The sequence below is a fragment of the Camelus dromedarius genome, chromosome 8 (genome assembly GCF_036321535.1).
Source record: "Camelus dromedarius isolate mCamDro1 chromosome 8, mCamDro1.pat, whole genome shotgun sequence".
Lineage (NCBI taxonomy): Eukaryota > Metazoa > Chordata > Mammalia > Artiodactyla > Camelidae > Camelus > Camelus dromedarius.
Window position 1 is genome coordinate 19045326 of NC_087443.1, and position 15455 is coordinate 19060780.

General features: G+C 37.3%; 2 protein-coding genes across 4 annotated transcripts in view; one reads left to right on the top strand and one right to left on the bottom strand.

Moving 5' to 3' along the window:
• Nucleotides 1–13769, bottom strand: part of LOC105093431 (mitochondrial import inner membrane translocase subunit Tim23) — a 27882-nt gene extending 14113 nt beyond the window's left edge. Inside the window, exons 1-3 of the mRNA XM_010985308.3 lie at nucleotides 13423–13769; nucleotides 10931–10989; nucleotides 51–144 (exon numbers count right to left, since the gene is read on the bottom strand). Coding sequence (XP_010983610.1) covers nucleotides 51–144; nucleotides 10931–10989; nucleotides 13423–13528 — 259 coding nt within the window. The 5' untranslated portion in view covers nucleotides 13529–13769. The remainder of the gene's footprint in view (nucleotides 1–50; nucleotides 145–10930; nucleotides 10990–13422) is intronic.
• The window catches only part of PARG (poly(ADP-ribose) glycohydrolase), a 109309-nt gene continuing 107571 nt past the window's right edge, over nucleotides 13718–15455 (top strand). Inside the window, exon 1 of one of the 3 annotated variants that reach the window (XM_031460964.2) lies at nucleotides 13718–13793. Coding sequence is in view for 1 of the 3 variants with exons in the window: in XM_010985309.3 (XP_010983611.1) it covers nucleotides 14003–14222 (220 nt within the window). In the remaining 2 variants the exon portion in view is untranslated. Of the gene's footprint in view, nucleotides 14223–15455 lie in introns of all 3 variants that reach the window. The other 2 variants (XM_010985309.3, XM_010985310.3) reach the window with 2 other exon arrangements.

The following is a 15455-nucleotide window of genomic DNA, read 5'->3' on the forward strand; positions in this document are numbered from 1 at the left end:
TTGACTACACCTTTGATTGAGGACATTTAAAAAAACATATAAATACTAACCTGTCATACAACATCCTCCAATGGTGAAGAAAGCAAGTTCAAATCTGCCCCGGGTTTTATTAGCTCCAGTTGGTAATATAAACTCATCTGTATCCTAAAGGGATAATAATAAAAACCAAGTTGAGATCCCTTCAAAAGACATCATAGTTGCAAAGTGTTTAATTTTTCAAAGCAGGTTTTCACAGAGCGTAAAATCATAAATTAAGTAAAACTCAACTATACTTAGTCAAATAAAACTTTTTGCAACAAAATCAACATGTCAAAGTGAAATGACATATACAATACATATGGTTATGCTCATTAGTTCTTAGGAGAGATTCTTATTCAAGACTTTGCATCTCATTGTAAGTTTGACAGATTGTAGGTAATTTGCCTTAGTGATAAATTTGAAGCAAGAGTGCAAGGGAGTTTAGGAAGGGTGTCTCTGGAGAGAGGTGAACTGAAAGCTATGAGAGGTAAGAGTATACCAGTCTGGAAGGAGAAAATAACTTTCGTTCTGTAGCTACTATTTATCAAGTATCATTTTACTATATGTAAGACTAAATGACCATTAAAAAACTGAGCAGAAACTATAAACGCACAATAGTTTGGATCATTTACGCAAGGGCAAAATCACCTCCTTAATAATTCTTAACTGTTTGGAGGGCATGTATTCCTTTGATAATCTTAGAAAGCTATAGATTCTCTTTCCAGTGAATATAAAATATTTGGTATGAAGGTCACCCAAGAATCCTAGGTTGAGAAGTGCTCACTAGGGCTGATTTTGCAATACGATACACTTTCATGAAGAACAAATACTTTTTGGCAAGCCTCCTAAGCAGAACTGGTTAAACTACGCCCCTTCAGGGCTTATTTTATCTTTTTAAATTTCCTTGATACACAGATTTTTATTTGTAATTTTTAAAGTCTATTTTATTATAAGCTTTCTTTGCACTTAAAAATGAACAGTTTTTTGAAGTATTCCTCCCCAAAATGAGTATTTACTCTCTTAACTTCCATCATGGCTGGTTAATCTGTAGAGAATAGAAAATACAATCAGACACATGCTTCAATGCATTATTCAGTGTGACACATGTCTTTTTTATATAAAACTTTTAATAAAATATTCTGGAGCAAAAAAATTATTTTACCAGGAGAGCACACACCCCTAGCAAAAAACACTAATAACAAGTAAACAACCCTTTGGCAAATATTGGTAAATGCATTTCTGATTAGGAAACCTAGCTCTGCACTGGTTATTGATTTCTGGCTTGTGCACAGGTTCTTAACAAACATGGTACAAATAAACAAGCACATCTACTCTCATCACACAGAAATGGTCTCCTAGGCAAACTCTGAATAGATCCCATGTCATAATATATTTATTATAAATAGGTTTGTAAATCTTGGGTTCTTCCTGACTTTTTGATTAATGATTTTGTTTTAAATTGTGCTTCTTGTTTGAGGTTTTAAGGAATGCTGCATTTAACACGGTAAGGTAAATAACTGTCCAACTCAGAAATGGATCACTAATTACAAATAGGAAATAAAAAGATGGCCACGATGAACATTAGTAAGAACAAGTGCATGTCATCACTTACTCATTCTTCAGCTAGTGGGTCAACCATAATAAAATCAAATGTATATCACTTCACACACATAGCCACTGGAAAACAATGTGATTGGGGCTTAACCTTTTCAAGGCAATAAAAATGTACTGTTTCATGTAACAAAAATTTCTGAAGATATTTTTGAAGGCAGAGACCCTGGCCAAACTGCATTAATTTTAGGGGGAAACAACCCCATAAAATTAAGGATCTTGGCTTCTTTAAAAATAGGGTTAACAGTTTATAGTACTATAGAAAAAAAACTTCTGTAAGCCAAATTTTAAAATGCAAGAAATAAGCACCTAACAAGGTTATTATAAAGTATTTTACTACAATTCATGTAGGGAAAACATACTGAAAAGTTCACATGAATCTTGTGCTGCTGACACTGTAGGGCATCAGTGTCATTAAAATACCATCAGTGCCACTGTTGGCTAACACAGAGAGGAAAGAATCCAAGAAAGGATATCATTGTACCTGAGGAAATAATCAGAAAGCTGAGACTATGTGAAACCTTTATATTTCAACTGGATGACACTATGGATGTTGGAAATATTTAAATTGTCTTTATTTTGCAAATTCCGTGTCAGAAACGACCAAGTTTTAAAGTGGCAAGGTCCCAATCATCAACTTGTTTCTATTTAAACACTTGCTCCAACAAGAAATACAGCAGTTGTCAGTTGATGTTAGTGATTAAACTCTTAACAAAAAGTTCCAACTATTACTCTTTGAAAAAAACCAAAAATTTACCGATTTATAATTAACTCACTAAATAATTCACCTATTTAAAGTGTACAATTCAATGTCTTTTCAGTATATTCAGAACTGTACAACAAAGACCACCATCAATTTTAGAGCATTTTCATCACCCCTCAAAAGAACAACATACCCATTAGCAGCCATTCCCCATTTATCCCCAACCCTGGGCTAATCTACTTTGTGTCTTCACAGTTGATGATTCGTTTTTATGAGAACACGTGGCAAGCTTTCAAGGTTCACCCAATGTTCTAGCATGCATCTCATTTTTTCATTCCTTTTAACTGCTAAACAATATTTCATTGTATGGATATACTACATTTTGTTTAGCACTTATCTGCTGATAGACATGAGTTGTGTCCACTTTTTGGCTATTAGGAATAATGTGGATAGGAGCATTTATGTACAATTTGTTGTGTGGACACATTTTCAAATCTCCTGGCTATATATCCATGAGTGGAATTACTGGGTCATACGGTGACTATATTCTTAAAATTTTGCGAAACTGCCAGATTATTTCCAAAGCAGCTGTAATATTTTACATTTCCACCAGCAGTGTATGCAGGTCCAATTTCTCCAAATCCTCACCAACATCTGTTATTGTCTGTGTTTCTGATTACAGCTATACTAGTAGGTGTGAAGTGGAATCGCACTATGGCTTTGTGACTTGCATTTCTCTAATTAGTGATATGGAGTATCTTTCCTGTAACTACTGGACATTTGTATATCATCTTGGAGAAATACCTATTCATATATCCTTTGCCATTTTAAAAGTTGCTTGTTTTTTTATGAATGAGTTTTAAGTTTTTTTAAAATTAAATATTCTAAATGTCAGTCCATTTCATATGTGTGATTTATAAATATTTTCTCCCAGTTTGTGGGCTATCTAACCCCTTTCTTGATGCTATTAGTCTGAAGCACAAAGCCTTAAATTTTGATTAAATCCAATTTACCACCCCCCCCCACCTGTGGTTTTGATGCCATTACCTAAGAAATCAATGTCTAATTTAAGGCCACAAATACTTATGCCTATAATGTCTTCTAAGAGTTCACAGTTTTATATTTAAGTCTTTGGTCCATTCTGAGTTAATGTTTATATATAGCATGAGGCTGGGTTGGACTTCATTCTTGCTCATACTATTTAGTTGTCTCAACAACATTTGTGGGAAAACTATTTTTTTCCTACTTAATTGTCTTGGCATCCCTGTTGAAAACGAACTAACTATAAGTGTGACAACTTATTTCTGGACTCTCAATCTTTATTTTCCTGATCTCCCAATCTATCCTTATGCCAGTACCAAATTGTCTTAATAGCTACAGCCTGGTAGTAAGTTTTGAAATTGGGAAGTGTGAGTGCTCCAATTTGCTGTTCTTTTTCAAAATTGTTGGGCTATTCTGCATCCCTTGAATATCCATATGAATTTTAGGATAAGCCAGTCAATTTCTGCTAAAAAGCCAGCTGAGATTTTGATAGGCACTGTTGAATCTACAGGTCAATTTGAGGATTGCTGTTATTTTTATAACATTAAATCTTCCAAGAAAATTGAATATCTTTCAATTTATTTGCCTTGATTAAGATTTTTCAATGTTTTGTAGTTTTCAGAGAATAAGTTTTACATTTCTGTTGAATTTATTCTAATTTTATTTCTTTTGACTCTATTGTTATTGGAATTATTTTGCACTTTCATTTTTATAATGCCCATTGCTACTATTTTGATATAATTATGTATATTGATCTTGTATCCTGCAACTTGGCTGAACTTTATTAGTCCTAATAGTTTTTTGTGGTTTCCTTAGGGTTTTCTATAGACAAGACCATGTCATCTACAAACAGTTTTACTTTTTCCTCTATCAGTCTAGCTGCTACATCATTCCCTTATCTAACTGCCCTGGTTATACAAAGTTGAATAGAAATAAAGAAAGTGGACATCTTTGCCTTGCTCCTCAGTAGGATAAAGTATTTACTCTTTCACTATTAAGTATGTTAGCTTTGGATATTTTGTAGATGTCATTATCAGACTGAAGAAGTTCCCTTCTATTCCTAGTTTACTGATGGTTTTTTTGTTTGTTTCAATCATAAGGGGGTGCTGAGTAATTTTGTCAAGTTGTGTCTACTGAGATAATCACATAGTTTCTGTTTATTCTTTCCTTTATTGACACAACATAGTACATTGCTCTTCAGGTATTAAATCAACCTTGCATTCCTGAGATACCCAACAATTATGCTTTGAAGCTTGATATTATAAACTGAGCTTTAAAAACCCCTACCATTTGCAACATTATCTATGTTGAACCAGCAACTTCTCTAAACAACCAAAAAACCAAAACAAACCCCAACAAAAACAAACAAACCAACAAAAAACTGAGGCTAATATGTCTTAAAATGTTTAACCTCTAATATCAAATGTTTGTATTCATCAGATCACTCTTATTTCCATAAACTCTTGAATAATATTAATAATCTGATCTAATAAAATACACTCAAGTAGTATTTTTTTTCCATATGTACAGATTTGGTTCAAGATTTCATTAAAAAGAGTCCAAGCTTTACATTCTCATTTATACTTAACTTGGCATTAACGATATAACTTTGTAACTACTCACTTCAATATTTTTTATTGGAGTGCCTTTAAAATTAATTACTCATTGTTTTTAAATATAAATCTCAATTTGTGTTCTGATCACTGCTCCTTCTGATCACAGAGGTGCATACACAGAAGCAGGTAGTCATGGCTGTTGTATCCTCCCCATCTCCCACTTATTTCAGGGGCTTTAAAGAAGAGCTGAGAGCTGGTCCCCATGCTGTTTCCCCTTCATGGGTCTGACATTAAAGACTAGAATATTCAAAGCAGTTGCATATAAATGAAAAAATGGAAAAGTGACAACATATGCCCAGGGAAACTGTAGGCTCAGAAAAGAACTGAGAAGAGCTTGAGTTTACACCTCAGGCTGCTCCTTGGCACAGAGACAGCCTATGATAATTAAAAAACCAAAAACAATAACCAAATAAAAGCAAACCCTGGGGAAAGGGGGAGAATGATTTCCAGAGTTAACCACATTATTAGATTCAACTGTCCAGTTTTCAATAACAAGGCATACAAAGAAATAGAAAAATATGGCCTACTCAAAAAATTAAGTCAACAGAAATGTCCCTAAAAAAGACTTGATGGTAGATCTACTAGGCAAAGACTTTAAAACAACTGTCATAAAGATGCTCTAAGAACTAAAAATGTGGAGAAAGTCAAAACATGTATGAACAAAATGGAAAGAAAGAGAAAGAAAACCTAGAAAGAAACCAAAAAGAAATTCTAGAGCTGAAAAGAACAATAACTGAAAAATTCTCTAAAAGGGATTCAAAGGCAGATTTGTGTAGGCAGAAGAATCATCAAACTTGAATATAGGACAATAGAAATTATTGAGTCTTAGGAGGAAGAAGAAAAATGATTAAATGGATGTGAACAGCACCTACAGAACTTGTGGGACACCAGGAAGCTGACTAACAAACAGACTGTGAACATCACAGAAGGAGAAAGAGAAAAAAATGTTTGAAGAAATAATGGCTGAATACTTCCCAAATTTGATAAAAGAGATGCATATCAACATCCAAGAAACTCAATAAACACCATGTAAGATATATATGAAGAGACCCAAACTATATACTATACACTATACTGAAGACATATTAAAATCAAACTTTTAAAAGCTAAAGACAAAGAGAATATTGAAAGCATCAAGAGACAAGCAACTTGTCACATACAAGGATCTTCAATAAGATTACAGCTGACTTTTCAAAAGAAACTTTAGAGGCCACTAGGCAGTGGGCTGATATGTTTAAAATGCTAAAAGAAAAAACTGTCAACCAAGAACACTATATGCAGCAAAACTATCCTTGAAAAGTGAGGGAGATAATATGACATTGCCAGATAAACAAAAGCTGAGGGAGTTCATGACCACTAGCTGCACTGCAGATGTGATCAAGGGAGTCCTGCAAAGCGAAATGAAAGTACACTAGGCAGGAACTCAAAGCCTTATGAAGGCATAAAGATCTCAATAAAGGCAAACACATGGGCAATTATAAAAGTATTACTGTAACTTTGTGACTCCACATTTTGTTTTCTACATAATTTTAGAGTCTAAAGCATTTAAAAGAATCATTTATGTTTTTCAGCACACAATATGTAAAGATAAAATTTTGTGACATCAACAACTGAGAGGCGCAGGGACTGAGCTGGTAAAGGAGTACCATTTTTGTATGTTACTGAAGTTAACCTGGTATAAATTCAAATTAGTATTATAATTTTAGAAAACAGCTACAGACTACATACAAAAGGGAATGAGAGGAATTTAAACAAGTCCCTAAAAAAATCAAGTAAACACAAAAGAAGACAGTAACACAGGGGACAAAAAGCTAGAAGTCATATAGAAAATGAATAGCAAAATGCCAGAAATCTCTCCTTATCAGCAGCAACCACTTTAAATATGAATGAATCAAATTCTCTAGCCAAAGACAGAGATTGGCACAATGGATTAAAAAATACCACCCACTTATATGCTGTTGACTCACTTTACATTGAAAGACATAAACTGATTGAAAGTGAAAGGATGAAAAAAGATATTCCACACAAATAATAACTAAAAGAGAGTAGTTTTTAGTGCTATGCTAACATGAGAAAATACAGACTTTACATTAAATAAGGTTATAAGAGATAAAGGACATTAATAAAAGCTTCAATATAGCAAGAAAACACAACAGTTATAAATGTTTACTTACCTAGAAACAGATCATCAACCATATTAAGCTAAAGTGATGTTATTAAAGGGAAAAATAGAAAGTTTTACAGTAATAGTTAGAGACTTTAACACCCCATTCTCAATAATGGACAGTAACGGTTATAACCAGGCAGAAGATAATAAGGAAGTAGAAGAGTTAACATAATCAATCAACTTGATCTAACAGATAATACAAAACACTACCCTAACAATATACACGTTGTTCTCAGGTGCACATAGACATTTTCTGGGATAGACCATATGTCAGGCTACAAATTAAGTCTCAATAGATTTTAAAAGACACCATACAAAGCATCTCTTCAACCGAAATGGGATGAATTAGAAATCAGTAATAGAAGTAAAACTGGAAAATTCACAAATTTGTGGAAATTAAAAAAGCACCTCCTCAAACAATCAATGAATCAAGGAAGAAAGCACAAGGGAAATTAGAAAATACTTGAGATGAATAACAAAGAAACACAACATACCAAAACCTACGCGACTCAGTGAAACTGGTGGTAAGAGGGACATTTACAGTGATAAATGCCCACATTAAAAAATAAAAAAGATCTCCAATCAATAATCTAACTTTACAAACTTAAGGAATTAGAAAAAGAAGAAATTAAACCTAAAGCTAGCAAAAGGAAGGACATAATAAAGGTTACAACAGAGAGAAATGAAGTAAATTACTAAAATCAAGGAGGGAGGGTGTGGCTCAAGTGGTAGAGTGCAAGCTCAGCATGCATGAGGTCCTGGGTTCAATCCCTAGTACCTCTTCTAAGAACAAATAAATAAATAAACCTAATTATCTCCCCCATTAAGAAATTTTTTTTAAAAATTACTAAAATCAGAAATGAAGGTGAGGACATCACTATGAACTCTACAGAATTAAAATGGATTGTAAGAAAATGTTATTAACAACTGTATGCCAACAAACTGGATGTCCTTGATGAAATGTAGACTCCTAGAAACACAAAACTCACCAAAAGCAAAATCTAAAGAGACCTATAACTAGTAAGGAGATTGAATCACTAACAACAACAACAAACAATAAAGGAAAGTCCTGGGTTTGATGGCTTTGCTGGCGAATTTTACCAAACATTTATAGTAACTAACATCAATCCTTCTCAAACTTTCCCAAAACCCTTAAGTGGAGGGAACACTTGGAACATGTCGTAACTCTTTGTATGAGGCCAGCACTATTCTGATACCAAAGCCATAGACATTATAAGAAAAGAAAACTACAGATCAGTATCCCTTATGAACATTGATGCAAAATCTTCAACAAAATACTAGGAAACCAAATTCAGCATATTAAAAGGGTTACATATTACGACAAGGAGGATTTATTCTTGGGATGCAGGATGGTCCAACAAATGAGAACTGATCAAAGTAACCTACCACATTAGCAGAATGAACAGAAAAAACCCACATGATCACTTCAACTGATGAAAAACAGTATCTGACAAATTCCAACACACTTTCATGATAAAAAACATTCAATGAACTAGGAACAGAAGGAAACTACCTCAACACGATAAAAGCCATATATGAAAAACTCACAGCAAATACCATACACAAAGGTGAAAGACTGAAAGCCTTCCCTCTAGAACGAGGCAAGGATGCCAGTTTTTTGGCCACTTCTACTCAACATAGTATTAGATGTTCTAGCCAGGGCAATTAGGCAACAAAAAGAAATAAAGGCATCCAAATTAGAAAGGAAGAAGTAAGATTTTTTTTTTGCAGACGATCTTTTATGTAGAAAATCCTAAAAGACTGCACACACAAAAAAACTCCTGTTGTTACTAACAAGTGAATTCAGCAAAGTAGGATACAAAGTCAACACAAAAAATCATATGCATATCTACACACTAACAATAAACAATCTGAAAAGAAAATTATGAAAACAATTCCATTTATAATAGAATGAAAAAGAATACTTAGAAATATACCTCACATTCATGGATTAGAGACTTAATATTAAGATGTCAATACTACCCAAAGCAATCTGCAGATTCAATACAATCCCTACCAAAATATCGATGTTTGTGCAGAAATAGAAAAAAATCCAACTCAAAATTCATACGGAATTTCAACAAACCCTAAACAGACAAAATAATCTTGAAAAAGAACAATAATCCTGGAGGACTCATACTTGCTGACTTCAAAATTTACTACAAAGCTACAGTAATCAAAATAGTGTGGTTTTGGCATAATGACAGACATTTAAACCAATGAAATGGAATAGAGAGCCCAGAAAGAAACTGCATATATGTCAAACACTTTTGGCAACAATGCCAAGACCATTCCATGGGGAAAAGACAGTCTTTTCAGCAAAAAGTACTGTGAGAATTGGATATCCATATGAAAAAGAGTGAAGCTGGACCTTTACCTAATACCATATACAAAAATTAACTCAAAATAGATCAAAGATCTAAATGTAAGACCTAAAACTGTAAAAAAAAACTTAGAATAAAACATAGGGAAAAAGCTTTGTGACAATGGATTTGGCAATGACTTCTAGGATATGACACCAAAGGCAAAGGCCACAAAAGAAAAAAACAGAAAAACTTGCTTTCATGAAAATTTAAAAATTTTGGGCAGACAATATCAACAGAGTGAAAAGGCAACCCACAGAATGGGAGAAAATACTTGCAAATCATGTATCTGATAAGGAGTTAATAATTAGAATATGTAGAGAACTAAAATTCAACAACAAAAAACCAAATGAACTGATTCAAAACTGGACAAAAGACTTGAACAGACATTTCTCCAAAAAAGACACACAAATGGCCAATAAGCACAAGGAAAGATACTCAATACCATTAATTCTTAGGGAAATGCAAGTCAAAACTATCACCTCACACCCATTAGAATAGCTATTATAAAAAAACTGCAGGTAATAAGGGGTTGGTCAAGAATATGAAGAAACAGGAACTCTTGTGCACCGTTAGTAGGGATGTAAAATGTTACAGCTGCAGTGGAAAACAGTGTGGCCTGTCCTCAGAAAATTGAACATACAATTACCATATGATTGGACACACAATCAAAAGAACTGAAAGGAGGGTCTGGAAGAGAAATCTGTACACCAATGTTCACAGCAGCACTATTCACAATAGCTAAAACATGGAAGCAATCCAAGTGTCCATGGACAAATGAATGGATAAGCAAAATGGAATATCAACCAGCCCTAAAGAGGGAGGAGATTCTGAACATACTATAATACAGATGAGACTGAGGACATTATGTTAAATGAACTCAACTACTCGCAAAAAGATAAATATGGTATGATTCCACCTATTTGAGGTACTTAAAGAGTATTCAATAATCAGCAACAGAAAGCAGAAGGGTGGCTGCCAGGAGCTGGTGGGGAGGGCAGAAAAAGGAGTTACTGTTTCATGGGTATGGAGTTTCACTTTTAGAAGATGAAAAGCATGAAGATGGTTCTACAGTATTAGGAATGCATTTAATACCACTGAACTGTATGGTTAAAAATGGTAAACTGTTAGTATATTTTATCACAATTTTAAAAAAGGGAAAAAAGAAACCAACTAAACCCCCAAAATTCTTTAATCAACTAGTGTAGAAAAAGATGCAAGCCAAATTCCCAGGGACTGTGAAGGAAAAAGGGTGAATGGGGATTGGAGACTTGGTGCCTCCAGCACGTATCACAGATCAAGTCAACATAAGTACCTGGGATTATTTTTTTTAATGGTACGATAAAGGGCCAAAATAGTAAAATCATAAAAGGACTAGTCTTAATCTTACCTGCACGAGATACCGTGGATCCACATTTAAATAAGGAGACAGAGGGTTCATACCAGTTACTAGAGAGAAAACAAAGCATTACATTGTGACAAAATTTTAAAAAGCTATTTCCTTTAGTGTTAATTCTACTCTTGCCGGTTTCATGTGTTTTGCAATTTTGATTTGAGGCTCAATGAATGTGGAGTTTTCTTCCACTTTTTTTTGTCTTATCCTCGCTGTCTGGCAGCGTAGGTGCTGCCTCCTCCTGGGGCCCCCAATCCCAATCAAGGTCTTGCACTGGTGTGTAACTCTCAAACCAACAAGACATTGGCAGTAACATGGACCAAACAGCCAAAGCAGCAGGAAGCAAAGACGAGGTCAATTATAAAGCTAATTTCTTTCTACTGTACTACAAGAATGCTTGACAACTATACAGACTGCAAAATACAGACTGACAAGAGACCAATCAATTTCATAAGCAAAACACTGGGCTATGTGTTGTGTAGAAATATTTAGGGCAGTGCCTTCATATCTTAGTGTTGACAGCTACTGACAGTTGATTTACAGGGTAGATAATTCTTCGGTCATCACTGTAGGAATGGGGGTCAGGGCAAAAGAAAATAGGAACTCTTAAGAAGAGCCAGATTTGAATTCCACTAACTTTGAAGACGGAAAATCAACTCTCACATTTTAAATTTAACCTTTGGCTCCCGCTGTAACTCAGATGATTGTTCACAAATCTATTCATTACGCAGGACTCTGGTCTTTTCATCAATTCAAAGTACTGTTAGTTCTATACCCAATATATACTTCGAATTGTTACTTACCACCATCTTTATTGCTGCCATCTTAGTCCAAACTATTAAATCCCACGTAGACTGCAGTAACTATGTCCTACCTAGCTGGACTCCTTACTTGCTCTAGTCCCTCCAATTCAGCTTCTAAATGGCAATTAAAGTGATTTTTTTTAAAGAAAGGAAATCAGTCTTAATGACTCCCATTTACACTTGTAATCAAATCCAAACCCCTTACCATGGCTTATATTACACTACAACACCATGTTAGCTGCAATTCCTTGCCTCTCTAACCTCATTTATCTCTTAGCACATCACCTCCCTTGTAACTTTGTAGACACATGGCTTAAAAGTTGTTCTTCAAACACACCAATTCCTCAGGGCATTGGTACTAGCCATTTTTCCTGTACACTTGCCTCTCCCCAGGCATTTGTATTGTATTCAGGTAGCAGCTGAAGTGTCAACACCCCTGAGTTGCCTTCCCTGACCCACTCTTAAATGGCTTCTGGCTCCCCTCATCATCTGCAGATCCTGTTTTATTGTCTTTACACACTTACCATTAACTGAAATATTTTCTTTTACTTATGTTACTTGACTCACTTCAATAGAATGTAAACTCCATGAAAACAGCAGTCATCTTTTAAATTTTAACTGCTGTAGTCTTGTACCCAGAAAAGTCCATCTCAAGTACTCAGTGAATGGTGTTCACCCTTTAATCTCTAAATTTACCTTCAAATCTTAAATAATGTAACAATGCTTTTTCACATTTGTGCTCCAAAACTCAGAGCTCCTAAGACTTATTTTATACAAACTAAGTACAATCATATCTTATTCTTTTTATTATTCACAAACTATGTTCTAGATTCAGTTCTGACACAGGTTGACACTAGGAACTTTAAAGGGCGTTTTTGTTTTTGTGCACAAAGGACCTAAAGAAATAATACAAAGGTTCTCAAAAGAGAAAAGTTTTATAAAGTGCTTATTCTTCACCAACTTCCTACTATCTTTAAGTCCAAGTTCTATTCATTAAGTTGAATACCCAGTTAGAAAGTTCCAAAGATCAGGAATACATATTTAAAGTATTAAAGAGAGGGCACAGGCAGGGTACTCGTGCTTCGGCACCCTCGATCTTGCAAATATCCTTTCCAAAAATTCTTATTGGCTTCTTTCTTCATGTCTATAAGTGGCTTTTAAAGTTCAGCTCTCTTCCAAGTTCAAGTTCCTCCAGTTGCCTCGACCCGTGTGCATTACTATTGAGTGTTTTGCCCGGATGGCTCCTTTGTGGTTTTGGGCTAAGAAATTATTTATGGGCTCGATATTTGGACTGCATTTACCTTCAGAGCTGGGTTCTCTTCTTTACCTAGTTGGCCGGCCAAGCACACAGCCCAACATACAAGAAATGTGTCAGAGGAAAGATGAGGCACGGGGCTTAAATGTAAAAGGAGGAAAACATGCAACATCTCCTCAGTCCAAGCCAACCACAGAGAGTTTCTCGAGATCTACGGCTCCAAAAAATGGTTCAATGTTCAAAGACCGGCCGCGCAGACACACTAACCCCACCACTGCTACTGAAGCTTGTGACCGCGAGAGAGAGAGAGAGAGAGAGAGAGAGAGAGAGAGAAAGAGAGAGAGAGAGAGAGAGAGAACAGAGCACGCCGCACGTCTGGCGAGGTCGCAAGAACCAGTCAGAAGTGTTCGCAAGCAAGGCCCGATACTTACGCGGGACTCCAGCCAAATCCGCGTGCGAGTAGCCTGCTCCGCCGGCTCCAAAAAAGCCGGCCAGCCCTCCTGTGGTTTTGTTGCCGCTTCCTCCGCCGCCCTCCATGGTGTCGCAGCAAACTGCCCGTCTGCTTCTCACCTCCGCCTCAGGCCGGGATCGTCTGCTCGGCCGTTGCTCCTCGGTAACAGCGGGGAGACCCGCGCTACCACCACCTCCTTCACACGCTGACCTTCCGGGCGCCGGTGCCCGCTAAACCCACACTTCCGCTTTGCGACAGCGTACGTCCCGGAAGCCGGAAGCGCCTGACGGCAGCTTTCCGGTGGTGGGAAAGTGAACGAAGCCAGAATCAAAGCGGCGCATCCTGAGGCAGGTGGGGTGCCTGTGGAAGAGGGAAGGCAGGCGACTGAATAGGGCCTGGCTCGGGAGGCCGGCAGAGCAGCAGCTGCAGAAGCAGGCAGCGGCAGAGAGGGCATGGTGCCGGGAGGCGCCGAGAAGGAGGCGCAGTTCCTCCCTCCCAGGGTTAGTGAATGAGGCTATCCGCCCGGGCTAGCCCGGGGACTGTGCGCTGCGGGTCCCAGCATGAGTGCGGGCCCCGGCTGTGAGCCCTGCACCAAACGACCCCGCTGGGGCGCCGCTGCAACTTCTCCGCCGGCCGCCTCGGACCCCCGGAGCTTCCCCGGCAGGCAGCGGCGCGTCCTCGATTCCAAGGACGCTCCCGTGCAATTCAGGGTCCCGCCGTCCTCGTCAGGCTGCATCCCGGGGCGGGCGGGACCGCACAGAGGCAGCGCCACCTCGCTTGGTACGTGGGGAAATAAAGCTCTTTGTCCTTCGCCTCGGCCCAAACCTCTTCTTGGTCTTTGAGGACCCAGGGACTCCAGCCACCCTCCCCCCCTTTTGGTCTGGTGTGCACCACTCTGAACGCTGAGGTCCCCGTGCTGAGCCACCAAGGCCACTAGTGGGGAATTGGGGCCGAAATTTTCCTGTGGCGATTGGTGGTGTGAGAAACCCTGATGAGAAGTCACTCACTGGGCGGGAAGTGGCAAGGGATTCCACCTGTTTGCTTTCCTCGGGTTTGACGGAGAAATTGCGTCAGTCGTTAAGGAGGTTTAATTGTGTATATGAAGCTTCAGCCTCTAGATGGAAAGAAAGCTACGAAGAAAGTCGCAACTTCCCTCAGTTTAGATTCTAAGTCCTTGGGTGCAGAGATGTTACACTTAACTGGCATTGTACTTGTCTCTGGCCTACAGTGTTGAACAAGGGTAACTTGGCTTCTGTCTTCAGACCCTTAAATCTATCAAGAGATAGACAGTTACAGAAGTCAACATAATAAAGGGTAATGGATGTTTCCAAACATGAAGAAAACAGATTGTTATGGTAGAAAGTCAGGTGTTTGTGGTGGGATCAAAGATACTTTCCTAGACAGAAGATGAGAATCTTATTCTGAGAACAGAAGAGTGTTGAGTTAGCTAGATGAAGAGGAAGTTAAGGAATGTTCCCAAAGTGCAGCTGACTCATATTGTCAACAGGGGAGAGTAGTGAGTAGTGGGGTTGCAAAGAGGTGGGCAAAAATCAGATCATACTGGACAATGCTAAGGGTTTTGAACTTTAAGGGCAATGAGAAACTATTAAAGGTTTTCTGTAGGGGAGTGACTTGATTGGAGATATATATATATATTTTTTTTAACTAAAATATGTGTATATACTTAAAGGTCCCTGTGGCTGATGTGTGGAAAATGAAGAATGGATTGAAAGGGAGCAGAAGTGCAGGCCCAAGACTGGTTAAGGAGTTAGTCTAGATGTGAGGTGATGATGGTTTATACCTGGCTGCAGGCAGTAGGAAAGGGGAAAAGTGTATGGACTCAGGAGAGAATGGTATACGTGGGTTTGTACCTCATAAGAAATATATCTGTGTTGGAAATATTAATTTGGGAGTTCTTTGCATAAACATGATAATTGATGATGTGGAAGTAGATTAAATCATATAAAGCATGTAGCGAAAATAGAAGTGACCTAGGATGGAAACATTAGAAAC